Consider the following 27949-nt stretch of genomic DNA (forward strand, 5'->3'; position numbering starts at 1 on the left):
TTTGCATTATGATTCATAACAGTAGCAAAATTAAACACATGAAATAGCAACAAAATAATTTTATGGTTGGGGTGGGGGGGGTCACCATAACATGAACTGTACTAAAGGGTTGCAGCATTAGGAATGTGAAGACCAAAAAAAGAAAAAAAAAAGGAATGTGAAGATCCATTGATTTAGAAGATCCTCCTGCTTCACCCTTCCTTTCATCCATGTCTTCTATCAAGCTTTGCTCCAAAATGGAAGGTTTTAATCTCAGATTAAACAACCATACAGCATCTCCATTTTACACATGAAAATCCAGAAAGGTATGAAATGTTCTAATTAAGGTTCAATCCCTAGGATGACTGACTCCCAAGGCCTTACTAAATACTGGACTGCATGTGGGTCTTGTTTTAGCAATCAGTAAACTCTATTTAAGAGCTGTGACCTCAATCATAGATCCCTCTAAGAAGATGATTTTGTTTCGTTTAGTTTGGAGTTTTATTTGAGGGGTTGGATTGAACCAAGGACCTCGTGACTTTAAGATAACTCTCTCCACTGACCTACTTCTCAGCTCTGTCTTTAATGTCTAATGAGAGGTGCTCATTGTGTACGTTAATAGGGCTCAATGTGATATTTCAGTGTGTTCATGTGCTATTTACTGATAAAATCCAGATTCTCACTCCCCTGACTTCTTCCCACCTCTAACAAATACTGTTAGACCCAGACCAACTGTTCTTTGTGTTTTACTCCCATAGTTTAGAGAACATGCCCAGCCCTTTCCTTTGCGTATCTGGCTTGTTTCCCTTAACAAGGTGCCCTCCATTCCTGTTCCTTCTACTGTAAATGACAGGATTTCATTCTTCTTTGTGCTCTATATTCTTTGTGCTGCTCTGCTTCACCTTTATTGAGCCCTTTTGGTCAGATCCCATTATTGTCCTTCCCTCTAATACTGCAGTAGGAAGCCAACTTGAAAAGATGGCTGAGCAAGTTAAACAAGGCACTATTAAATGGCAAAAAGAAATGTAGAGCGTGTCTAGTATGGTCTAGGTTTTATTAAACTAATGTTATAAACCTTTAAAACGAACCATGAGCAATGTTCATGCTCAGCAAGATGCAAAATACATACTCTACTGCACTTTGGTGAAAAAAAATTATATTCATCTACAGCATACCAAATTAAGTCAGAGTCTTCCTAGAAAAACTAAAAGATAACTTAATGGAATAAAAGAAAACACAATCATTACATAAATAACTCATCCAGAGGATCATAAAATCCTAACTTTAATAAGCAAATAAAACTAAAAGGTTCAGTGTTAATGTTACATCTTTAAGTAGACATGAGAATCGCTCTCCATCTTTCCACCTTAGCATCCTTCTGTACAATAGCAGACAACCAGACTGAAATTAGAGACTGAATCACAGATGAATTATTCAAAGAACCTGTACCTTTATTACCCATGACCTTTCTGCCAGTAAAGAACACCAAAAGGCATATAGATATAAACACTCCTGGAAATTTCAATATGAGAAGTTGTTCAAACCTTTATTAAAGAAAATAACATTGTAACGGAAGCATTAAATCTTTTTAGGGATGTCAGAACAAATAAAGAAAGTTGACCTAGCTAGCCTAGGGCCTTGCTCTTGAAATTACATTCACTGTAGCTTCTTCCCTTCGGCTAATTTCGTTTTCATCTAGTCTGGCTGATAAACTTGCAGCCTTGGTTGTGCACTACAAGCATGCTTGACAGAAGGGAGGCAATTGCGAGAATAATGATGAACCATTTGAACTCTCTGATGACGCCTTCCCAGAGCACTTTACCCACTCACAGGCTCTCTGCTGGAATCTCAGCAAGTGCCTCACTACTTAGCTTTCCACTTTAATGGAACACCAACTTATATTTAACTCTATGGAGAGCGTAGGTCAATATTTTCCTAGTTCCTTAAATCACTGCAGTGGCTTCGTTCCATAGAAGACATCTGAAAAGAGCAGAGAGGGGTCCCACCTGAGTTAGAAACAACCACCAAGTTGATCTGCTTATGAATCTGAATTCATTTTTTCTTCCCTATTTCTGTTTTTTCAAAGAAGCCTGTTCACCAGGGAGGCACATTTCGGAACCTCGTGACCCCGTTGTTAGCTTTTGGGATGTCTCCCCTGATGTTAGGTTAAGATGTGGGTACTTGGCCTTTAGATGAGTACTTCAGGACATTGCCATTTTTTAGCTACAACCAAAAGTAGCTTATTTGGCTGAAGTGTATCCAGAAAAGAATAAATAAGATTTCAGTGTCTTCCTACCATATTATAGATGTAAGCTAGAGCACAGCTACATCTAGAGGTGTGGACAGCCAGTATTCAGAGAAGTTTCTAAAGGTACAGTGAAGGCCTCTGAAAACTGCTTATGAAGAGGAAAAGTTCTAAGATGGTTGAAGACTGTTCCAATGAGCAATAAATTTCTCTGCTTAAAACCATATGAGGGAGCTGGGACTGTACCTCAGTGGTGGAGTGTTAGCCTAGCATGAGTGAACTCCTAGGTTCAATCCACAGTACAGCAGAAGCAAAAGTAAAACTAATATTTAGATGGCATATTTACCAACATACCATATGCTAGACAATTTCTAAGCAGACCCATTTTTTTAAAAAAAATTTACTTATTTTATGTGCATATGTGTTTGCATGTATATGTGTGTGTGAATGAGTCTGAGTGTTTGTATGCACATCATGTGTGTGCACGAACTTGTGGAAGTCAGAGGAAAGCATTGATTCACTTGATTTACAGCTGGTTGTGAGCATCCTTGTGGGTGCTGGTAAACAAACCCAGGTCTTCTTCAAGAGCAGTAGGCACTCTCAACCACTGAGTTCTTTCTCCAACCTCAACAGATGCTATATTTTGACTTGGATAAAATAAAGATGGCCAGAAATATCATTCTGTAAGGTCACTTACTGACTCAAAAATACAATAAAAATTAATCCAATTTTAATCAAAATGAACTTGAAAACATCAAATACATGTTGAGTATTTCCCCATGAATGAAATCTAATGGACAGTGGCAAGTTGGTGAAACAAGGAACTAATACCCAATGGAGTGGACAAAAGTGTACTTTACCCTTAAAATGTGTATATCCTAGGAGAAATGATGTTTGCACACTCAATATGCCTTTCTGCTGATGTTGGAAATTTTTTCTACCTAATGTTCCTCTCAAGGAGGCCTTAGCATATTGGTCTTCTTTTGTCACATAAATAATAGAAAAGATATATGGCAGAAGAGAATATAAGCAATTTGAACTGGTAATAGCACATAAAGCAGCATTTCCCTCTTAGGAGGTTGGAGGCCAAGCAGAGAGCACTACAGGGTGCAACTGTTGAATCCAAAAAGTGTTACTAAAATGTAAATAAAAAGGGGTCCTCATGAACACCCCCTCTTCATAGCTCTGTATTCTCTGACCAGTAACAGCCCTGTTTCCCTATTGCTAAAATCAGGTCACCTACCTTAATGAGGTTTTATATTGCAGTAAATGAAAATGTATGTGTAAAAATCACTACAGTCCAACAGGATGCTAGTAGGTCCGTTCCTTATTTCTCCTGGGGATGGGTGGGGGTGTGCATGCATGTATGAGTATGTATGAGTATGTATGAGTGTGTGTGTGTGTGTGTGTGTGTGTGTATGTGTGTACATGTATATGGACACCAGAACTGGCAGTTGAGTGTCATTCTCCAGGTTTATTACTGAACCTGCAGCCAATAGACTGACTGGCCAGCAAGCTCCAGTTCTCTACGGTCTTTACTTTCCTGTCACTGAGATTACAGATGTGCACCACGTCTGGCCAAACTTGGGTTCTCATGCGTAAGCAACATGCATTTTACCAGCTGAGCCAACTCCCCAGCCTCCTCCTTTCTCCTTTCTGTCTTTCTTTAACCTCCTGTGTCATTAGAGATTTGTTTTTATTAATTTTTTAAATTATGCATTATACGGGCATGAATATGTGAGTACATGTGCTGTGGAAGCCAGAAGTAAACTCCCCTACAGCTAGAGTTACATGCAGTTGTAATACCCCAACTGTGGGTGCTGGGATCTAAATCCAGACCCTGTAAGAGCAGCACACATCTTGGTCACTGAGTCATCTCTTTAGTCCTCCTATGTCTTTCTTAAAAGTAAAATCAACAACTCTTAAGAGGTAAAGGTAGACCAAGCTCTTCAAAATTGAGGCCAACCTCGTCTACTTAGTGAAGTCCAGGCTAGCTATAAAGTTAGAATCAGTCTCAAAAATAAGGTTGCAGTCCAACCCATTAGGTATGCTCTCCATGCTCGCCACCCTAGCACAATCACACAAAGAGTGCCTGCTGCCTCTGTGGGCCCCGTGCAGTGCAGACCATCAATCACACAGATGGGAAGGAAGTGCCACTCCAAGCAGACATGTGGTGCCTCCAAGGGACTGAGTCACCCTGGGGACAGAGGAATGGGCCAGAGGAGACCCACAGAAGCATTTGAGCCCCTCCTTACAAGTTTCCCGTGAAGAATAAAAGAGCACCTCCTCTTACTTATCTTTTGCTGCCAACTTCAACACATGTTCTTCTGTCATTCATAAAACGTATGTCAAAGAAAAGAACAAAAAAATGTCCTAACCCATCATCCCCATGGGATCTGAAACAGGAAAAGACTCATGACGAATATGTCAATGCTTCCAAACCTTTCATTTCTTCTCTAAAACAAATTCATCTGCAAATGAATCATGCAAGCACTATGGGACTAGGCATGATCTTCCTTACCACAGGCCAGAAAAGAAAAACAACAACAGCAACACATTTCTTTCCCTTTACATTTCCCATGGTTCAGTGGGAAGGCAGGTGCAATGCAATGTCTGTTCCAGGTTAAGGTCTGATATGTCAGTTCTCTTTCCTTTTCCAGGACACAGTCAAAGCTTCTAAACCCAAGGTTAGGGGGTTCCTTTTCATCCTCAAAGCACATAAAGTGCATAAATCATCCCTCGAGAAAGAAGATAAGGCTCCTGGATTCCTGCTTTGTCTATCATGAAAACGAAAGTCCAATCTGTGAGACATTATATTGTTCAATTCATCCGCAATATGCTCAAATCGCCCCCGAAGCCTGTAATTCTCCAGGCTATTTCTTTTTTAGTACAATAGGCAGAGAGTGGTTGTTTCTTATGCACAGGTAACTGAAAGCGGGTTCCCATCTCACATAAATTTATCTTCTCTCTAAAAAGTAAATGTATCTCAACATGAGGTCCCAGGTTCTGAAGGGTTGCAAGCTGCCCTAACACTCCGGGAGGCAGAGATCTGGTAGGAGAGTGAGCATTTTGATGGACAAAAGGCAGGACCAGATTCTGAGCTTGTGTTAAAACGCCCTCTGCTGGTCATTAGCTATAATCACTGAGCATAGAAGGAGGAAAACTGCTTGAGAAACTAGCTTAGCTGTGTTCTTCCAAATGTCCGTCTGATCCATAGCTGTGCCACTGTTTGATTATGGTGTAAAATGTCATGCGGTGTTGAGGTGTGACAGAGACAGAGGTTTTCAATTGTATCGAAAAGACACAACTCTGTCTACTCAGTACGTGCCCTGGGGGCAGAGGAAACCCGTAAGATATATTTGCTAGGTGACTAATTAAATGAATGGTTCCAGCTTGTAAATAATGGATCCTGTGTGCCCACTGTGAGTTTGGTTCAGCTGCCGGCATGTGGATTCTTTCTGATTTCCATGGTGTATTCAAGTCACATTCTTTCCCAGGCCTCACTGCACAAACTGAAAGAATCACTCCTGTACGATGAGAAAATGTAATGAGGATACCAAAAAAAAAAGAAAAAAAAAAAAGGCTGCCTTCAAAAGCCTTTCTGGGTAGAAGGGAAGAGGGTATGCTCTCACAGCCCACAGCCAAACATCAGGCAGAACTCAGAGAGTCTTGCAGAGGAGTGGGGAATAGAACTGAGCGATCCCAGAGGTGTCAAGGACACCACAAGGAAACCGAGAGCCAACTAACCTGGGCCCATGGTGGGTCACAGAGACTGAACCGCCAACCAAAGAGCATGCAGGGGCTGGACCTAGGCGCCGCCACACATTTGTAACAGATGCACAACTTGGTCTTCATGTGAGTCCCCTAACAATTTCATCGGAGGCTGTTTTTGACTCTGTTGCCTGCCATTGAATCCCCTTCCCCTACCTGGACTGCCTGGTTGGGCATCAGTGGGAGTAGATGTGCTTAGTCCCACTGCAACTAGATGTCCTAGGGTGGGATGGTACCCAAGGGGGGTTCCCTGTCTATGAGAAAGTGAGGGGGTAATGGAGGGAGGAATTTGTAAGAGTGGGACTGGGGGAAAAGAGGCAAGACTGCAGTCAGGATGAAAACTATATATGACAGACATCACAAAGGAAGTAGAGGGAAGTGAAAGCCTAAAAAAATGGTTGAGTAAGCGGTAGTCATGACATTCAAGTTTGCCATCTCCCACAGCTACCAACAGATGTTACCCCATAAAATCAGAATGTAGAATTAGTTTGCTCCCTCTACCAATCAGACTCCAGATCCCTGTAAAAATAGCTTTAGGTTCCAGATTGTCAACCCTGTGACCTCTGCCTCTACATCCGTATTTAACCCCTTCAAAGTCGAATCTCACAGCACACAGTGGGGTAGCTTTGAAATAACCCACAGGTGTCTACATCCCCCAGTACCTACGCCATCACTACAGACCTGTCCAGCTTCAGAGGAGGTGGGTAATACGAATTCCAAAGTGAACAGAAGAACACATCGTGAAAACACAAGCCAGAGACTGCTTCACACCATTCCCCAGACAAGCCGTGTATCCACTGTGCTAGCCTGGCCCTGAAATAGGGAAAACTTCCACCTCTTGGCTGCCCAGTTCCACAGCATAAACAATGTCATTTCAGCATCTGACTCTTCGTCTGTAAAAGTGGGTCAGCCAGAGCATATACCTACAGAATATTATGCAAATTTATTGAAATAATGTGGGCTAAATAAATACAGCAGATGGATATGACTTCCATTGCCTTTCAAAGTAATGGTAGGTGCTGAGAGTTGAGGAGGAGGAGGAGGACTTCCGAGGTGTGAACCCAGTGAAATGCACCCCCATGGGCTCATATACTTGAGCATTTACCCTATCGAGTGTACTGACAGCTTTCTCTGGATATTGAATAAAGAAGAGCTAGTGTGTGGGCACGATCCACAGTGGATCTGGCATCAGGCAAGATTCAGGGTCTGCAATAGCCTGTGCCTTTTATGAAGTAGATTTCAGCACACAACGATGTTCCAGGCCAAATCTTATAAGCTAAAAATTATCCTCAGTCCTTTTTTTCTTCATAGTTTAAACACACTTATGCTTTTACATGCACAGGCACATCGATAAGCACTCAGTGCATGTAGTTACACTCAGATACAACCACTCAAAAGAAAAGTCAATGGGATCTGAGAGATGGCTCAGTGGGGAGTGTGCTTGCAGTGCAGACATGAGGAACGAGTTTGTTTCCCCAGCAGTCTAATAGGAGACATGCACAATGGCATATATCTATGACCCCAGCGCATGGCAGACAGCAGAGAAAGATGGATCTCAGAGCTTGCTGGCTAGCCAGTCTCACCAAAATAGTAGGCCTCTAATTCAGAGAAGGACCCTGCCTCAAAAAACAAAGTCGAGAGCAATACAGGAAGACAATGGTGTTGACCTCTGGATCCTGCATGCATTCAGAGTTACATGTGTGTGTGTGTGTGTGTGTGTGTGTGTGTGTGTGTGTGTGTATGTGTGTGTGTGTGTGTAGAAAGAATCCACACACACACACACACACACACACACAGTAAAAAGAGGAGAGGAAGAAGAGGAGAAAGAGAAGGAGGGGACAACAGTAATAAATGCTTCCCTTCCCCCCACCCCTTTCCCTCTCAGTTGAGGGATTTTGCCTGGAATTTGTTTTTCTGTTTTCCATTCCTGGGCACCTCCATTAAAGTCTCCCAGGCAGCTCCACACCTCACCTCTTGAAACAGCTTCCAAACTCAGTGTTAAAGGGAAAGCCACCTTCTACAGCCATCAGAACTCGGCATTTACACCCAAATTCGCTACTCCTGGCAAACCTTCCTGCCCTCTCATGCAGAACAGTTGAAGGACGTGGTTCTTGGTCCTCTGGAGTGGGGGGGGGGACCCATCCTTTTACTCCATCCTAAATATCATGCTTGCTTCCAGCAAAATAATACAGATAGAGCCACTACACCGAAAAGAATGTGTTTGCTGAGTTGGTTTCTTTTTAACATCAAGGACTTTAACTATATTACAGTTGAAATCAATAGAAATGTAACCTTTTCAGCCACATCAAATGAGCTCATTTGTATTGGTGGACTCTTTCCACCATTACAGTGTGGGGACTGCAAAAGGAACCAAGTCAACTTAAGCTTTATTGAAAGGCCATTAAAGAAACAAACTCAAACTCATTTAAATAGTGAAGGCAGTACATTTTAAAGAGATCAATACAGTAAGAACAGCCAGGTTTGCTTTACTTAAACATCCTACATATGAGAATCATCTCACCATCACAGTTTGAGCAAACCCATAAACCCAGGAGACCTGCCAGTGACGAAGCAATGCTGTTTCGTTAAATAGATTTGGAACCATGTAGCCCTTAACTTTAGCCTGATTAAACATACTGTGCTCCAGCTTTTCTCCTGCATTAAAAAAAAATCATCTGGCAAAGACTCACTGATCAATGAACACCATTTGCTTAAGGAAGCCATTAGCTCACTGGGTAAAGGGAATGCTAATGGTAGAAAGTGCAGTTTTGTTCCTTAAGAATAACAAACACAAGTTAAGACTCTTGGGAAGGGCTCATGGGAGACAGGAAATCTCCCTCCTAACCATACTGAATTTGACATCTTGTTCTCTATATATCTACCAATAGGAATGTATTAGACGAAATCTTGACCAGTGACCCCCATGGACTCAGTAGATTTAGGTTGGACACAAACCCGTCTGTGCCGCAGGTTCCCCATCTTTGGCATGCCATAACCCTCTCCTACACCTCCCTTTCCTGTTTACAAGAATCGAGAGGGTCACAAACCTCTTCAAGTCCTTCCTTGAAAACTACAATATATATTGCAAACTCTTATCATGGAATATACTGAGAATTACCAGAAGAGTCTTTATTGGCTACAAGTCCCACCCATAACTAGTCTGTTCTTTCTTACATTACCACAATTAGAAATATCTTTTTTTTAAAAACCCACTTGTGTCTGGGCACATGCATGTAATCAGGTTACCCTACTAGAGAGTCTGAGGCAGAAGAACTTACTTTGAGTTGGAAACCACGTTGAGCATCTTAGTGGGACTGTCCCAGTAATTTATAGAGGTGCTGGAAATGTTAGTTTGATGATAAAGCTCTTGCCTAACAAGCAGGAGACCCTGGGTTCAACCCTAATATGTAGCCAAGTGTGGCAGGTTTGTCTAATCATAAGGCTAAAGGCATTCTTTTGGATGAATTCAAGGACACAAGGAATACAAGTGTCCATTCTCCCAGTAAACTTGCCTCTTACTCGTGGACACTGTTACAGCAATTCCCCATATTAGCCCTACCAGCAAGCAAACATGTTGGAGTTCCTTCCATAGTAAAACAAAGCTTTCTTTCTCTACCTCTCTGTCTCTTTGCTTTCCTCTTCAGTGAAACTCCTGGGACAAGAAACCCATGCTTGGTATCTTGAGTCAGCTCAAACCATTCCCTTATTAGATTTTGCAGAAGTATAAATTGTATATAACAAAGACATATATATTGTATATAACAAAGAGAAAGACAAAGGGTCCTCCATGCAAAGCTTCCTCTACCCTGAGACAAGTTATTCTCCCTGCACAGCTACATAAGATGATATGCAGAACATTACACGTCAGAGAAGCTACTCTAAGCCTTTGCGTTCAGAGTGATTGGGGACTTAAATTACATAAGCATGATGTAGTGAGCCCTTGACCTCAGAGTAGGAACCAGTCTCCAGCTCTTGTCTGTCTCCCAGAAATCAGGCTCAGAGCCCAACTCTCCAGTCATGCGTTTGAGGAAACAAAGAGAGAAGAAACACAGATACCTCCTCACCTGACTCCCTGGAAAGATGGCCCTCCCTCAAGGGCTTGTCAGAACTTCTTTGTAGGGAGTTTTCTCTTGACCCAAAGCAGGCAAGTGGTTCCCTCAAAATAGAGAAGAACCAGTGTGTCAGTCTGACCCATGATCTGTCTGCTCAATGAAAATCTTGGCACCATCTGTGGGGCAGAGCTGCCTACAGTGGCCTAGAACATTCTCTGGATTTCAGGGTTTATGGAAGGGACACAGCTCATCAATCATCTAATCATTCAGTGTCACATATTATATAATATCACCAGGCCTTTTATGTGTCCCTCTGGAGAAATGTCCCATAGTGCGCTCTCTCTCTCTCTCTCTCTCTCTCTCTCTCTCTCTCTCTCTCTCTCTCTCTCCCTCCCTCCCTCCCTCCCCCTCTCCCTCCTCCTCTCCCTCTTCCTCTCCCTCCCTCTCCCACCCTCCTCCCCCTCTCCTTCCTCCTCTCCCTCTTCCTCTCCCTCCCTCCCCCTCCCTCCTCCCCCTCTCCCTCTCTCCCGCTCTCCCTCTCCCTCCGTCTCTCTCTGTCTCTCTGTCTCTCCGTCTCTCTGTGTCTCTCTGTCTCTGATTCTCTCCTTCCCTCCCTCCCTCCCCTCCCTCCCCCTCCCCCTCCCTCTCTCCCTCTGTCTCTCTCTCTCTCTCTCTCTCTCTCTCTCTCTCTCTCCTCTCACCTCTCACCCCTCACCTCTTTCTCCATGCCACTCATGCTTCTTCCACTGTTTGAGGCAAACACAAGTTAACTCTTCCCTCATTGATTCATGAGCAGTGTTTCCCCAAAATGAATCCAGACACTTTAACCCAGTTTGCACTGCGTTCTTATTGACATCACCAGTTTAACTCCTGGCACAGTTTACAAGGTGACTGGCAGATAAAAGGAGAAAAAAAGAAAAAGAAAAAAATCACTATAGAAATCCTGTGTAGCTACATGAAGATTCCATATGGTTTGTTGAAAGGCTGTGTGGAGCAGATTGTCAGGAGTCTAACTGAATCTAATGTCAAGGTCTCTCTCTTCCTACAAGCAGCCTGCAAAACTCCTAGCAGTCAAGATATCCTATGACAATCATACCTCTACACTCTGGGTGGCATATGAGACAAGTGCCCTGCTGACAGGTACAGCGTACTTGGTTTTTTAATAGTAGATGCTGATGCAACAACCTCTTAACCGTCCCCATTGAGGGGCACACCTCTTCCTATGAGGGGCACATTTTCAAATGAACTCTGTGTCTAAATTAGTCCTAGCAAGAATGATGCATTCACCAGGCTGACAATCGCAGTAGTCCGCTTCTTCAACACAAACCAGCCTCAGCCTCAGTAGGTATACAGTGGGAGACCAGCAGTCATCCACACCCGAATGAAACTGGGATCCTACTTGATGTCCTTACTAAGACTCCCAGAAAGAACTCAACCAGGAGTTTACTTAGGGACTACACTTTAACACCTCCCTGGAAACTGTGCCAAGCAAAAAATTATAGAGATAAAGTGTTCTAGTTAGCGTTAGCTATCAAGTTGACATCTTAGAGACATCTGAGGGAGACTCAGTTGACGGATTATGCAGATCAGAGTAGCCTGTGGTCATGTTTGTGACAGAGTGTCTTGGCTGATGATTGATGTGGAAAGGTCTAGCCCACTGAGGGTGGTACCATTCCTAGTCAGGTGGGTCTGGCCTGTATAAGAAAACTAGCTGAGCATGAGCCACAGAGTAAGCCAGAAAACATTTCTTCTCATGATTTTTGCTTCGACTTCCTGCTTAAGTACCTGCCCTGACTTCTCTGAATATGGACGGTAACCTGCAAGCTAAAATAAACCCTTTCTTCCCCTCGGTCACTTTTGGACAAACTGCTCTATTCCAGCAACAGAAAGGGAACTAAAATATAAAGGAAGACTAGATGAAAAAAAGGCCTCGATTATTCTTACAGAGTCTGAACTGTCTTTCCCCGGCTTCCTTGTCTGGATTTCTTCGTTCTTTTCCTGTAATTCATAGCAATTGAACCATAGCTTCATGTAATACAAGCAATGCTATACCTACTAGTATCAGTTTTCATAAGCCACACCACCTAATTTTACTTTTCATTCCTCTTCTTCGTTTCCTTGCCCTTCCCCCTCATGCATTTGTTTTTATTCCCAAGTCATCAAAATAGGTTTTGCCTTGAGCTCCTCAGGGAAAACAAGACACAGGAATAAATTTGTTGGTGCTTATATCAGTCATTGTCTAAAGTGCTTCTTATGTATGATGACTTCAGCCAATGGCAATTTAGTATTTGGTAAATTTAAATTCTAAGAAGGAAATATTAAATGTACTAGACACTGGTCCAGACATCGTTGCTTAAAACTGTAAATAGCTTCTGAATTTTCATCTGCAAGTCAAAGACACGAAGCTAAAAGCATTCGTTATTTTTTTTCTGACTAAATTCTTTGCAATTGTGTCAGGTTTGGACCATTCATGCTACACATGTCATTGAAGCTGATACTATTAGGGGAATGCTACTAAGTCAACTATAAAGTAAGAATTTCTCCTCTCATTTATGGATATTTATTTTTTAATTGTACATATTTGTTGATGCTAGACAGTCTTCTTAAGTTTTTAAACTATCTGATGCCTTAAATAATATGTACTGTTTCTCCAGCAGGTGGAGTGTTAGACTAAAGAAAACAGAGACACGTGTGAAGCCTAATCTTTTTCTTTTTTGCCATTTTGAGAAATTTTTTATAGAAAACATAAATCACCTAATGGGCTCACTAATTCTTTTAATTGCATCAATACAGCAGAATCCAATTACACTAGACCTTAAGAGGCAGATATATTTTACTGATTGCATTACCATAATAATGATGGCACAGAGACAATAGCAAGCATTTATAATTCCTCTCATTCTAAAATTGCTTATCAAGCCGTACATGAAGCTTCCTGGCATCTCTGAAAGAGAAATCATGCACACAAACAGCAAAGAAAGAGATGCCTTGAAAGCCTCCACCTCCCAGGAGCCTTCTGCCTCACGGAAAAGAATGTCCTTCCCAACTTTGGTAATAAGCCAAAACCCATGAGACTACTTCCAGTCTGGGAACTGGTCAGATCGCTAATGTCCCCCGGGGGCATCAACTCCTGCTTTACAGTCATTGAAAGGTGTTGAACTATCCATCCCTCAGGTCCCTGTCTGCTTTAAAACCCCTGGTTGAACTTGGCCTTGACAGAAGCATTTTCTTAAGCCCTAGTGCTAGGATCAAATTTGCTAAATCATTAGGAGCATATGACACAGACAACTCATAATACACAGCCTGGGTCTCAAAACTTCGAGTTGCAGGACAGCAGCCTAGTGGGGTGGACTCTTCTTCCACCCCATCCACTGTTGGTCGGCTGCAGTACACATGTCCTGAAAGGTCATAATTTAGGTGACAATCCAGAGCTAGGTCTCAGCATAACAGTCTGCCCAAAGCCATCAAGGGGCCTAGGAGAGTACCGCTCATGAGGTGCACAGAAGCACAACGTTTAGAACCATGTAGCCCCTAACTTTAGCCTGATTAGACTCCAGCTTTTCTCTCGCACTTAAAAAATCATCATCTGACAAAGACTCACTGATCAATGAACACCATTTGCTTAAGGAAGCCATTAGCTCACTGGGTAAAGGGAATGCTAATGGTAGAAAGTGCAGTTTTGTTCCTTAAGAATAACAAACACAAGTTAAGACTCTTGGGAAGGGCTCATGAAAGATAGGAAATCTCCCTCCTAACCATACTGAATTTGACATCTTGTTCTCTATATCTACCAATAGGAATGTATTAGACGAAATCTTGACCAATGACCCCATGGACTCAGTAGATTTAGGTTGGACACAAACCCGTCTGTGCCGCAGGTTCCCCATCTTTGGCATGCCATAACCCTCTCCTACACCTCCCTTTCCTGTTTACAAGAATCAAGAGGATCACAAACCTCTTCAAGTCCTTCCTTGGAAACTACAATATATATTGCAAACTCTTATCATGGAATATACTGAGAATTACCAGAAGAGTCTTTATTGGCTACAAGTCCCACCCATAACTAGTCTGTTCTTTCTTACATTACTACTACTGAAATATCTTTTTAAAAAAGCCCATTTGTGTCTGGGCACATGCATGTAATCAGGTTGCCCTACTAGAGAGACTGAGACAGAAGAACTCATTTTGAGTTGGAAACCACGTTGAGCAAATGAGGAAGCTAAAGCATAGAGAGGCATTGTGACTTGTTGACATCACACAGATGCTCAGTGGCAAAAGTGAGGATGTCCCCAACTCCTCTCCCAGTTTTCCCTTCTTCTTCACACTGGACATCAAGAGCTGGTTTTTTCGGCAACCTCCTAATAGTCATCGTAAAGAGAAAAGGAAGGCATAAAGTTCCATCCATGACTCTAGAGAAGGGATGAAGTCCTGTCAACCATCTTTGCTTGAGGATGGTATTGTAGCAACTGAAGCATAGCTTTTGGAGGATTGACTGGCTGGCTGACTGGCTGACTTGTATTTTCATAACTCTCTGACTTGGATTTGAAGAAAGCACCTCTTTGCCACATGTTTTCACCCTTAGAAATGCATTTATAGATTTAGCACAAATAATCAGGAGATAGCCAGTCTACTCTGACCCTGGCCCCCTCTGGCCTCATTTAATTAATATAATAATCAGATTTTGCAGCATGATGCAAGTATATCTGAGAAATCATGGTACATGTGGAGGGCTAAGAGGGGCCTAGTCAACTCAGGCAGGGAGAAGGGAGAGACAGTCATACACTTCTCCTACTCTAGAATGATGCCCATCTCCTTTCTAGCCCCCAAGGTCATTTGTTCTCTCCTAGCTTGTCCACCTGTGGCTAGTTGCAGTGTTCAGTGAGTATTTCCTAGTGTTAGGCAACCACCAGGTCACACTTTAAAGCAGCTTCCTGATCAATTTCATTGCCAAACCAATCACACACAAAGGCCCCGCTGACTCTCATTTGTTCTGAAAGTTCTGTTCCAGATGGAGGAGCTTCCACTCCTCTTTCTTCTCTTTAAGTATTTCTCTAAGTCAGCAGGACTCAGGAGCAGCTTAGGCCCAAGACAAAGTGGCTTCTCATTGGATCAGCCTCCAGGTCATTCCTGAGACTAGTGGCTGGTCAGAAGTTGCCAGGCAGTGAAGGACACAGGTTCTCAGCTATGTGGTTCCAGGAGCTGATTGTGTTGAGCTCAGATTTCCTAGGGCAGTGAGAAGTGGACCAGGGCATGAAGATATAGAGACCTAGGAAGAAGGATGAGTGTTGTCTTCAGACTGGACCAGGCTTCCTCATTCCAACCTGATGACCTGGATAGTTTGCAATGCTTCAGTCAATGGAATCATTCATATAACACTTCCTCAGAAAACAAAGGTTCTAAAGGAAGAACCAGGGTACCCACAACTTCTCACACACACACACACACACACACACACACACACACACACACAGGCACATAAGCACACATACACAAACTAGCACACCCACATGGTTTAGCCAATGATTCTTTGGTAATTCTCATGTGAACACCCATTAAATTATAAACCCACTTCCCATGGATCAGAGACTGAGAGACAAGGCTGTCAAAAAAGAAATAGACAAAAGAATTTAGAGATCTGGTGGTAACTCAAGGTCTCTACCACCAGGAACTGTTTCCTTTCTGCCTGCTCAGCCCAGGGATCAACACTTAACAAGCAGGAGTCATCTTCAACTATATAGTAAGTCAAGGCCAACCCAGGATACATGAGACCCTGTCTCGACTAAATAAAAAGCAAACGAATGGATGAATAATTGTATGGATGAATAGATGGTATGTTCTACATGCAACATCTCTGATTTAATTCTAAGTATTACTTAAAATTGGCAAGAACCTCAGACTTTATTAATACTTCATTATGGTAGTAGAAGAGCCTGCAGCAGAACTGTGTCCTAAGCATCCCAGGAGAGGGTGCCAGGAATAGTCCATGACTTCTAGGTTTTTCCTCTCTGGGCCTCCTCTAGCTTCTCTGGTCCATCCCTCAAACACAAACAGGCTGATGAATTCCCTTCCAACTCTGCCAATGCAAACTGTGGCTTAAAAATGGAAATGAGCTGAAACTGCACACTAATACCTGCAAGGGCATTAAAGCTTTACACTCCTGTAGAACATGAGGCTCGGCCAGCATCAGTATGCTTTCAATGACTTAATGATAAATGTTGAACAAATTAGTGTCCCCTTAAGGTTGTCCTGGGGCACATGGAGTCACAGTCTTTAATTTTAATGAGACTCTATTACACAATCTCTTATCGCCTCTTAACTGCCAGGAAAATGACCACCAGCTTAATGTTCAGCAAAATAGCTCACTTGGACCTCAAAGAAATTACCTTGAAATTATTACACTTAACCGTGGCCAATGCACCAGGGTTCATTTGAGAAGAGGCGGCCACCTGGCAATGCCTGCAAAATGAGACGTCATTCTTTGGGCTTTTCAGGTTTAGCTTTTTCTGGCTTTATCTGATTTGATGCATATTCTCTTTTGAATGTAAATATTGAAAACACAGGTGATACCGAGTCCCTGACAGGGCCAGGCAGCTTCCATTGAAAAGACCATTACTGGTGCTGGCTAGTTCTATGTCAACTTGACCCAGGCTAGAGTCATTTAGGAAGAGGGAACAGCAAAATATTGCTCTGTGTACAAACCTGTGGGACATTTTCTTGATTGGTGTATGAGGAGCCAGCTTCCTGTGTGCAGTACTATCCCTGGGCTGATAGTCTTGGATGAGCAGGATGAGCAAAGCATAAGAAGCTCGCCAGTAAGCAGCACTCCTCCGTGGACTCGACATCAGCTCCCACTTCCAGGTCCCCGCCCTGCTTGAGCTCCTGTTCTGATGATGGACTGTGATAAAGATAAACTAAGCCCTTCCTCCCCAAGTTGCTTATGGCATTGGGATCTTACTACAGCACTGGAAATCTTAAGTAAGACAATGCCTGCAGCTACTCTGCTGCCTCTATAGTCAGATGTAGCTGTCTAAGAAAGTCAATCCTGTCCCTCTTGGCGATATTGCACTTTTAAAAATAATACCAGGGAAGTGAAAATCATACTATTCCATATCTGTTAAATAAAACCATATAAGAATTGCTTAGCACAAAGCCTTGGACACTATAGTTGTTCAACACCTGCTAGTTTTTCTCTGCTAGTGCCACAGCACCTCATTCCCAGTAAAGACTCTAGAACCAGGTTTTCTACCAGACTAGGGTTATCACACCTTGCCAGAAAAAGGCACAGCAGTCTGAGTTCAAATGAGAGGCAGAACCCACATGGCCAGCTAAACACAGGGAGTAAACATAAAAGGGAACTCTGGTAAAGGGAGGGTATAAGATTTAGGCATCCCGAAGCTAAGAATGCCTATCTCAGGGAGAACAGATGTGGAGGGTTTCCAAATGCTGAATGCTAGGGATAAAACTTTCTTTACTTCCTTATGATCGCCATCTGGGCCTGGAGAGTAAGTTGCCCCGGGACAGAGTTGCTACTAGACAGATTGCTTGGAGAAGGAAGGGAACGTTTGCTCAGGTTTGGGGTTGCACAGGGTCTTTTACGACCTTGAATTCAACTTCCTACTACACTGCAGCAACACACACTTAGAGATTTAAAACCACATAGCCTTGTAGTCTGTTGTAGGCTGGCATCTGTGTGAATGGCTGAAGTCAAGGGATCAAAGGCGCCACCTTCTGGAAGGATGGACCCCCTGCATCCCTACTTCTCTTCCTATCTTCTGAATGCCTCAGTAACCTCTTCTTGTGTCTGATAAGAAAACTAGTTCCCTTTCCTTGTTCAGCTTCCAAAAGTTGTCTCATTCCTCAACCCTTCTAAGCCACATCATTCCTGCTGCTTGCTTTAATGTCACAGTGCCTTTTCTTCACTGAGCCTCCCTCCCACGGGGGCTGCTGTGCTTCCATGAGATCTGTGTGGATAGTTCAAAATAATCTCCCCATCTCTTACGTACATCTTCGCAGTCCTTGCTGTTCAGGTCAGCAGAGCTAGGCAGTGGGTGTCTCTGGGGTCACCATTCTGTCCACCACACCTCTGTTCTGGCGTAATTCCGGAATGGTCTCCACCATGAAGAAACCTGGTGTGAACCCCATTGTTCCACTGAGAAGTCCTTCATGCTTGGCTAAGGACGCCATGGTCTCGCAGCAAACCATCAACAAGAGGTACTATGAAAATAATTAAAGAGCTGCCGTTTCCCTTCTCTGTCCTGCCACAACAACTCCTCTTCACCACAGTTCTGTGCCAGCCCATCTACCGCCAGCTTCCTTCCCAATGATGGAGCAGGCCGGAGCGTGAGAGAGTAGAGATGGTGAGAAAGCAGGAGTATGAAGCAGGGCAATTCTCACCCCTGGTGGGAAGAAGTGGGAAGAGTTCTCTTCTCTCCCAGCTTCCCTTCTGCTGGTCTTCTTTATTAAAGAGTTTCCTCCTGCCTTCCAGCTCAACCCCGTGACTGTTAAAGGTCACCATTTGCTATATTTTACCTGCTATAAAACGCTTCCCTGACAGAACAGGTAATACGGACTAGAATGATTTAGTATTGCCTTAGATTTCTGTCCCTTTCGTTGTAGTTGCTGTTGCTTTGGTTTTCTTTAAGACAGGCTCTCACACTGCAATCCAGGCTGGTCTTGAACTCCCCGTGTAATCTAAGCTGACCTCAAACTCACAGCAATCCTCTGCCTCAGATTCTAGGACTGCAGGTAGAAGCCACCATGCCATTTTTACTAATTATTAATAATTATTAATGAATTAAAACTAGATATGGTTTTATTTATCTTTAGATACGTGGTTCTCAACCTTCCAAACTTTGCAACACTTTAATACAGCTCCTTATGTTGTGGTGACCCCCCCAACAACCATAAAGTTGTTTCATTGCTACTTCCTAACTGTAATCTTGCTACTGTTATGATCATAATGTAAGTATCTGGTATGCAGAATATCTGATATGTCAACCCCAAAGAGGTCATGACCCACAGGCTGAGGATCACTGCCTTAGATATATCAAAGCCTAGCTAGGTCACCATTATGTTAGTTGATTAAACCAAAACTTTTTTTTTTCAGACCAATTACATTTATTAACATTGATATAAAAATACTCAATAAAGATCTAGGAAACTGGATCTAAGAATACATCAAAACTATCATTCACCATGATCAGGTATGCCTCATCCCAGGGATGAAGGGATGGTTCAATATACAGAAATCCATAATGTAATCCACTATATAAACAAAAATCAAAGAAAAGAATTACATGATTATACCATTAGATGCTGAAAAATCATTTGACAAAATATAACACTATTTAATGTTAAAATTATTGTAGAGATTAGGAATTCAAGGCCCATGCCTAAACATAATAAAAGCAAATATACAGCAAACCAACAGTTAATATCAAATTAATTGGAGAGAAACTTGAAGCAATCCCACTAAAATCAATGACAAGACAAAGATGCCAAGTCTACCAGTATCTATTCAATATAGTACTTGAAGTTCTAGCCTGTGCAGCAAGACAACAAAAGGAGATCAAGGGGATAGAAATTGCCAAATCAGTCAAGGTATCACTATTTGCAGATGATATAACAGTGTACATAAGCGATACCAAATATTCTACCAGAGAACTTCTTTTTTTTATTAGATATTTTCTTTATTTATATTTTAAATGTTATGCTCTTTCCCCTCCAGAAATCCCCTATCCCATCCCTCTTACCCCAGCTTCTGTGCGTGTGCTCCTCCACCCACCCACCTACTCCCTTCTACCACCCTGCCCTGGGAAGACATTTTCAACAACTATTATGTGAAGACCTGATTGTATTTCAGAAAGAATGCAGAAGACAATATCATTATGTTAAACCAAAACTTTTGAGGGGGCCATTGTTATGTTTCAAAACAGAGGGAAGAAAATTTCATACAAAATAAATGTGAATCTTAGCACTTTTATCCAAGCTGCTGGTTTTGTGGATACTGGTGATGTGTGGGGGTTCGTTTGGCACGGAGCTCAGCACAAGTTCTATAAAATGACTCTCATGAACGCCAAGTCCATCTTGTCTGAACCCTTAGGAACAGCGGAGGTGCAAGGGAAGGTTCCATGGTGTGCAGTCAGAAGGTGTCTTGGGACTAACTTCATTTCTATGACTGACTCTGAGAGGAGCAGTATCAACTGTCACATGATTCTTCTGAGCACCTGTCAGCTGTCAGGTGCTGGGAATGGTATAGACACTTTGGGCACATTTTCTTTTCTCTTTCTGTATGTGAGTGTGGCCGGTCTACATGTATGTGGAAGCCAAACGCCAAAAATTATCATGCGTTCCTCTGTCGCTTTCCATCTTTTTTTTAAGGTGGGGTCTCTTACTGAAGCTGGAACTCACTGGCTGGCCAGAGACCTCCAGGGACCCTCCTATCTCTGTCACTGGTGCTGGTGTTACAGACAGGCATTAACATGCCTGGCTTTTACACGCTACTGAAAATCCTCGTGCTTGTGTGGTCAGTGTTTTATCGAGCCATCTCCCCAGGCCCTAAACACTAAAATTTGATATTTTTAGAGGCTAGACTTGCTCTATAGAGCATGCACATAAACATTGGTATATTGTGATATATATCCAAAAATCGACTGATAATTATATAGAAACTGACAAATGATTCAATTATACATTTACTGTAGACAGAGGAAAAGGTTCACAATACATTGTGAAGTTAAAAGGGGGCAGGATAGGGCTGGAGAGATGGCTCAGTGGTTAAGAGCTCTGCAGTCTTTTAGAGGAATCAGGTTCAACTCCCAGCACCCACATGACAACTCACAATCCTCTGACTTCACCTCCAGTGCATCTGATGCCCTCTTCTGACCACTGTGGGCACTAAATGCACATGATACACAGTCATACATGCAGGCAAAACACCAGACACATAAAATAGTTGGTTTCTACTCATTTTTAAATAAATGAAAAAGTATAATTATCATTAATTATCATATGATATTTTTCCAGAATATTTACATTATTATTTTTCAGTGATGAATATATGTTTTATCCATTTTTAAAACATTAGCAAAATATTACAAGGAAAATTGAGTGAAACCCACTCTATATATATATTAAGTTAAATTAATTAATTTTTAAAATTCTGATTTTAAAAAAATGAAGCGTTTTGGGGCAGAGTTTCACTCTGTGTTCATACAGTTAATGGTTTTAACAAGGGAGTGCTGCAGTTACCAATGTATGCCATCAGAGGGCGCCAAAACAGGCTGCTGATACTTAGCCACAGAAACGAAGTAGCTTGATCCCAAGCCATTTCTAGCCTACTTAAAAGGGGCAAAAATTTCTCTGGATAGAGTTAAGTATTTATTAGTGATATAATTTTAGTACATTGTTTTCAACGTACAAAAAATTTAACAATACCATTTCCTGAAAGGTCAAATTCTCAAAATTTCTGGAAATATGTAGACTCTTAATCCTAACTGTTTAAAGATCTAAATTACAAGGAAGGTTCCAGACAAACAGTAATAAAGGAGTGTTCATTGTGGTGGCCAACTGTCAATGGTGCATACTCGTTTCCAGTGTAGAGCATTCTTGAGACAAGTCAGGGGTTCCTATGTGCTTGGGGAGGCAGAACCTGACTCTGTATGACCCCCACCTGTCCCGCTGCCCTGAGCTTTCTCTTCCAAAGAAAGCTTATATCAGGCTCGGTATCCCCCCACCACTAGGACTCATCCCTGGGGTCATCCTTGGTAGAGTCCAGGGAGTTTACACTGCACTTAGTTTCCATATTGTCTCTCCCCACCACCCCAGTTCCAGTCATCTCCTCCGGTATTTTCTCTCCATCCATCCTACTGGGTTGCCTGTCCGGCCTTGGTAAGAGGGTTTGTGCCTGATCGTATTGTAACTTCTTGTGCCGCATTCCATTGATATCCCTGGGAGGCCTGATGTTTTCTAAAGGGAAGCAGGATGTAATGTATGAGAGCAGAATTTACAAAAACAAAACAAAACAAATCAGTGAGTTACAGAAAAGCCTAGAAAGTTCTAAGAGCTCACAGCTGGGAAAGAATAGAGAGACAATAGCTGTCTTTAAAAGAGAGGCCAGAAGAAGATGCCATGTGGGGACACGGGATGCCATGTGGGGACACAGGATGGTCTATGAAGCTGTGACTCCACTGTTTACATGTGTTCCTGGGGAATGTGACCAGAAACGTGCATTTCTCCAAGTCACTTTTGAGGACGTTCCTCTCTTCCACTTAGGAAGAACAAATTCTGCCAGAGGACATGTGTCATTAACTGCTCTCATCCCCAGCCCCGCCCCCAGCCTCTAGGGATGCTATAGTAGAAAAATTCATCTCCTTGTGAAACACAAGACGGCCATATTGAACTGCAGCATGGGGTAGGGGTGGAGAGCATCTGAGGGTCAGCGTTCCTCTGTAAGCAGATAGCATCAGTTCAGTGAGAGAATCCCTTTAAAACCGTAATTATATAGACAGCACTGTCTAGCTCAGAGGACAGCACTGGAGATCAAATGAGGCAGGTTTTGCTCTATGGAGAGTGTGGATCCTAAACCAGCCAGCAAATCACTCAGCTCAGGAGGGGTCTGCACTCATCAAACTGTTTTCAAAGGAAGAGATCACCTTCCTTTTCCTCAGGCTGGTCTTTAGATCCTGTGCTGTTGAGGAAGTTTCCAGAAACCAGGGTTCAAAGGGAGACATCATCACTCCTGGGATGGTGACATTCTAACACTGTGCCTCATGTTCTTCCTACAGCTCGACCATTATCCTGCTGCGGGTTACCATCTGCCCAGCTCCTCTGACACGATCTTCAATTCTCCCAAGTCGCTCTTCCTTGGGAAAGTTATAGGTAAGCCTTTGGTTCTTCGGGTATGAGTGTGAGAGCTGTGAATGCACGGGACACAAGTCTTGCACTGAGTAGTGTGAATTTGCATTTTTTTAACTCTAGCTCTCTCTCAGTAAGGTTAACCCTGAGCATCGTTGTACAAGGAAACCTATGTGGTGGTTGACAGTGGCTTGCAGAGATATTATAAAGTCCCCTCCGGGGTACTGCTCATGTGGTACATTTAGGCTGCTAATCGCAGCTTTAATGTGAAATCTGACCAGCACAGAGGGCATCCTAGGGGGTGCCTGAAATGCAAGTAGCGTTACATGGTATGTAGTATGAAGCAAGATTCAATGAGCATCTCCCAGCTTCCCTACATAAAATTTGTTCTTTGGTGTATGAAAGGCCTCTGCCTATGCACAACCATTTAATTTAACTTCTTCTCTGTGAGTCACTACCAAGAAACTCATCTAATGTCATTTGCAAATTAGAAGGTCATCAGGTAGAGGGCTGAATTTATGATCACCCTTGTCCTTCCCTTTCGTGTAAGAAATGGGAGTTATCTGGAAGAAAAGGCAGGTGCTATTGCTCATGAATCGCTTTAGTGTTTCACAGGAAGCCAACATAGTGTGAAGTAGATGTCAGTGTCAGCATGAAGCACAACCCATGTTTCAAAGGGGATAAGAGATCACTTGTCCTGAGCCCCATAGGAGTGACCATAGCCAGAGACCATGGTTCAGATTGCCCCAAATAATATGTTCAAAAGTGGACACCATTAAATAAGCCTTTATAAACACAAGACAAGCCATAAAACAAAATGCTTTTCAGATACGTCGGTGAGACATCAAGTTGACAGGTCACAGCAGGCAGAGGAAGTCTGCTATTGGCTTTATGTGATGATATTCCTAGACTTGGGGTTGGTGGAAGACAGTTCTGTTAATATATTTTGATCTTCCACCTGAGTGAAAAAGTTAGGTAGACAATGAAAAATTATAAAGAGGACTAGAGATAATAGCCCAGATAACTCGGTTCTGGGTCTATAGCATTCCAACTATTTCAAGTCACAAAGTTCTCATTGGTCCATCAGCCTTTAAAATATTTGACATAGTTATGGCTTTTTTTCTGGGCACTTTAGTTCACAGTGGTATCTTAAGAGTGGGAGAGAGATCGTGCTATCCAGAGGGCACTGTTAATGTTATTTTACCAGGCTACTTTGCCTACTGTACAGTATGCCAATTTGTGAAGTCACAAGTTTTTCCAAAATTTAATTTACTCACAAGGCAACTAGACATAAGGGAAAGGAACCTCTTATATGTACCTCCCCAGGATAAGGTTTAGGGGTTTTCATAATGAAACAGGGTATTCAGGGTATGAGGGAAGGTAGGCAGAAGTACAGAGAGATAAAGAGATCAGTAGCTTGCACATGTCTGCACTGTCTTCATAGCTTTTCAAGGAATACATGTTCCAAAAATGTCCCTGAGAGTGTGATCCGTGGGTGGAGTCTTGGACCTCTTGATGTCAGAAGGTTGCCTATCAATCGCTTGTGCAGACCCAAAACACAGGGCTTCAACCAATTTGAGCTAGGCAAGTTTTCTGAAAAACACAGCTTAAACCACTTAAACCAGTCTTTACCAAGGTGGCCCATTGTTCATCCCAAAGATGAGAGGAGAAAGACCACTGACCCAAATCATCATGGCCAAATTAATTGAAGCAAGCAATTAATTAAATCTCACTTTTTTACTCATGTACACGTGCTGCTTCCCCTAAGGCAGGTTGGAGAGGTCCCAGCAGTGGCATTCAACAGGTCAGCATTGGATGTGAGGAAGGCAAAGTTTTTATAGCCCAAGGGTAGGGGATTTCCAAATGGGGGCGTTGATAGGCAAAATGGATGGGGTTACAGAAGCAAAACACAACAAGGTGGTCAAAACAAAGTAGTTATAACAACCTTTTGAAACAAAGGTAGGAGGGTTGCAAGGTGGTCATTACAAGTTTATGAAACAAAAACATAATTGATAGTAAGGTAGTCATAACAATAGATGGTCATGACAACAGGGGACATAATAACTTTTGAAACAAAGGCATGGTCAACATTTCCAGGAAGAGGCAATTCAGAGACATTTGTAGTTAAGGTTGCAGGTGGGGCATAGCCCAGAGAAACAGAGGCTTAAACATAAAGAGGAATGAACCTACTTTGTCCCTACCATAAGATGGCTTTTAAAGATGGAGGCAGGCTGGTTCATCACTACCCACTTGAAAAGAGCAACCTAGAGTCAAGCCAGCAAGGCCTCTCACTTGACTGTTTACTTAATGAGATTCCCAAACTACTGGGTAAACTGAGAACAAAAGGCTGGAAGCTTCTTGGGGTTTGCTGGATTCTAAAGAGAGAATAGCTCACGCCCCTTACAAGTGATAAGAATTGGTTAGTCTCATTATGGAGACTGGGTTACATCAATCAGAGAGCATTAATTAAACCATGGTTGCATGGCCACAGACTATGAGGAACAAACAGGAGACTGAACAAGTAATAAAAATGTTAATGGGTATTTGCATAGACTCTAACTTACACAGACTCCATTTTAAGCACTTGGGCTGCATTAACCCCTTTGACCTTCATCACAGTTCCAGGAGGGTGTTGAGATTATTACCTCTCAGATGTCACAGATGACAAATATGTAAAGTAGCTTCCCACAGCCACCTGGCCAACAAGTAACAGAACCAAACTTGAAGCCAGGCAGGCAGACAGGAAGACAGCTCTTGACAGCTGCTGCTGTTGTCTCTGGGACAGGTAACCCGGAAAGGGAGAGGAGAAAAATAGACAGCAAGAGTTGATGGGGAAATGCGAAGCTAAGGTAGAACAACAGGAACTGAGGCTTCTACAACATGCCAGAAAGGAGCAAAGGCCTTCCTATAGAGCATCTCTGTCCCATTGTCCAGTGAGACAGCCTACCAGGTCACTGTATAGAACCCAAGCAGGAAAGGCTACACACTCTGGTGAGTAGAAAGGGTGATTGATAACAAATGTAGAATGGGGACAAGAAGGGCTGCAATTTATTGCCTGTTAGACCTTAGATTTTTGCACAATATGAACAAGAAGCTAAATAGCTACTCTTCGGTCCCTCACATCCTAAAAACAACATGCTGGCCAAATATAGGTCTGACTACATTGTCTTGGTTGATTGTTTCTAGTAGTTTTCTGTATTTGAAAGATTTTATCGTAACTTTATGAAACAAGAATAGAAGACAGAAATTTTGTAACATATCATGAGCAAGATGGAGAGGAGATATTCACTCATAATATCATCGTAATCCAATGAAGCAGAATCTGTGATTATCCCCTCTTAAACACGACATGGAGGCTTACTCATCTGACATGTGCATAGCAGTTTTGAAGTCACACCACCTGGAATGCCCTATCTTATTTGAAGTGGGCCCATCAGAAACCAGCTCTCATCCTCACCAATCAATGAAATCCCTGGGGATCGGGATAGGATCAGCAACACTGACTGAATGTCGAACTAATAAAAAACCATGAGAAAAGGATCAGGAAGAGCATGTCGATGTAGCATATGGTGACACACAGGGCGGTCAGTACAGAGATGACATCTGCAATCCTGGCCTGCTTTGCAGCCTTGTCCTTTGTTGAGGTTCTTATGTTTGTTGGATTGTTTCAGTCAGAGATCTGACAATAAATGAACAAGAAAGAATGCAGACCGAGGAATCCTGCAGAGCTGGTTAGACTTGAAGTCAGGCCTGTCTGTGAAGAAGAAAAATCCCAGTCCTCTTAGCCTAGTGACTTTAACCTCTCAAAGTCTGGAATTCTTCAAATACATCATGGAAAACTGGTACGTCTGATTCTGGATTGTTAGTTCCCTGAGGGAAAAAAAACAATTTATCAAAGTATCTAGCCCAATATATTGAAAAGTACGTAAAGTATATTTGTGGAGTAAATATTAATATTGAAATATTAATCTGACAACATTCGAGAGAGGGCTCATCTAACACAATGCTTGATGCCCAAATAATGCAAATATTACCACTGTTGGATGCTGGCTGTGTGCCAGCCATCTTATATAGACCTCTCTCCATTCCTCCCAAGACTACCCTGGACCACTGCAGCCTCACCAGCCCGACTCACTGAGTACAGTGGCACCCTTAGTTGGAGGCAACCAGAAAAGGCTCCAGACATTACCACAAGTTCCCAGGATGGCAAATTCACCATCAGTTGAGAGCTACTGGCTTAACATGACATAGCTAATCCATGAGAAGCTGGTGTTGGAAAGGCATGGCTTGGCCCATGACCTATAGGCTCCACTGGCTGGTAACACACTGAAGACACAGTTGTGTGGCTAAAAGCAAAGAAGTCACAGAGCCAAAACAAGGGCAGATGGGTGGCTGGCTGCTTTCTACTACCTCCTCAAATCCTTAAATATGTCATCACTTAGGACAGGCAGGCCTGGGGATGAGCAGTTCTAAATTTCCCTTTGAACACAGCATATAGTTCAGTGAGAGACAAGCTATTTGCATTTTCCAGGTATGTAAATATTCCTCTGAGAAGATGAGTTAGGCTCCCAACAGATACCTCATGTTCTCTAAAGGTTCAGCAATCTCTAGGGACCCGGGCTTTGCAGTTATTGCTTTACTAGGTCAACCGCTAGTCAGAAAGCGATCCCATAAGTGGAGAAGGAGCCAGATCTAAATAAATAATGTGGCTTCCCACTGAGCCTTTTAATGAGCACTGCCTGGGAAAGGAAAGGACATGTCTGAAGGATAGACAGAGAGGCCTCAGCAAGAATAATGTGAGCTTCACAAAGAGAATGGGGACAAAAGTGAGATCACTACCTTGGAGTTTAACAAGGCTGCTCCTGTAATCCCGAGTCCTTCTAGCCGGAAGTCAAGTATCCAGCAACTAGCAAAGGCTCGCAAAGTAGAAAACCCATCACTTACCTGAGTGATGTCCTAGATTTTATGAGTCTGTTTCTTCTCAGCAAGTTGTCTCTCAGCAAATGTAATTTGGAACCTGAGAGCCATGGAGAAGGCTTTGTGTCTA

General features: G+C 42.6%; 1 protein-coding gene across 3 annotated transcripts in view; it reads left to right on the forward strand.

Annotated features, from left to right (window-relative positions):
• Cntnap2 (contactin associated protein 2) overlaps positions 1 to 27949 on the forward strand; it is a 2256901-nt gene that overhangs the window by 2113855 nt on the left and 115097 nt on the right. For all 3 annotated transcript variants that reach the window (NM_001427648.1, XM_039109027.2, XM_039109028.2), the window contains one exon: positions 22833 to 22926. In NM_001427648.1, the coding sequence (NP_001414577.1) occupies positions 22833 to 22926 (94 nt within the window). The remainder of the gene's footprint in view (positions 1 to 22832; positions 22927 to 27949) is intronic.

The sequence above is a fragment of the Rattus norvegicus genome, chromosome 4 (assembly GCF_036323735.1).
Source record: "Rattus norvegicus strain BN/NHsdMcwi chromosome 4, GRCr8, whole genome shotgun sequence".
Taxonomy (NCBI): Eukaryota; Metazoa; Chordata; class Mammalia; order Rodentia; family Muridae; genus Rattus; species Rattus norvegicus.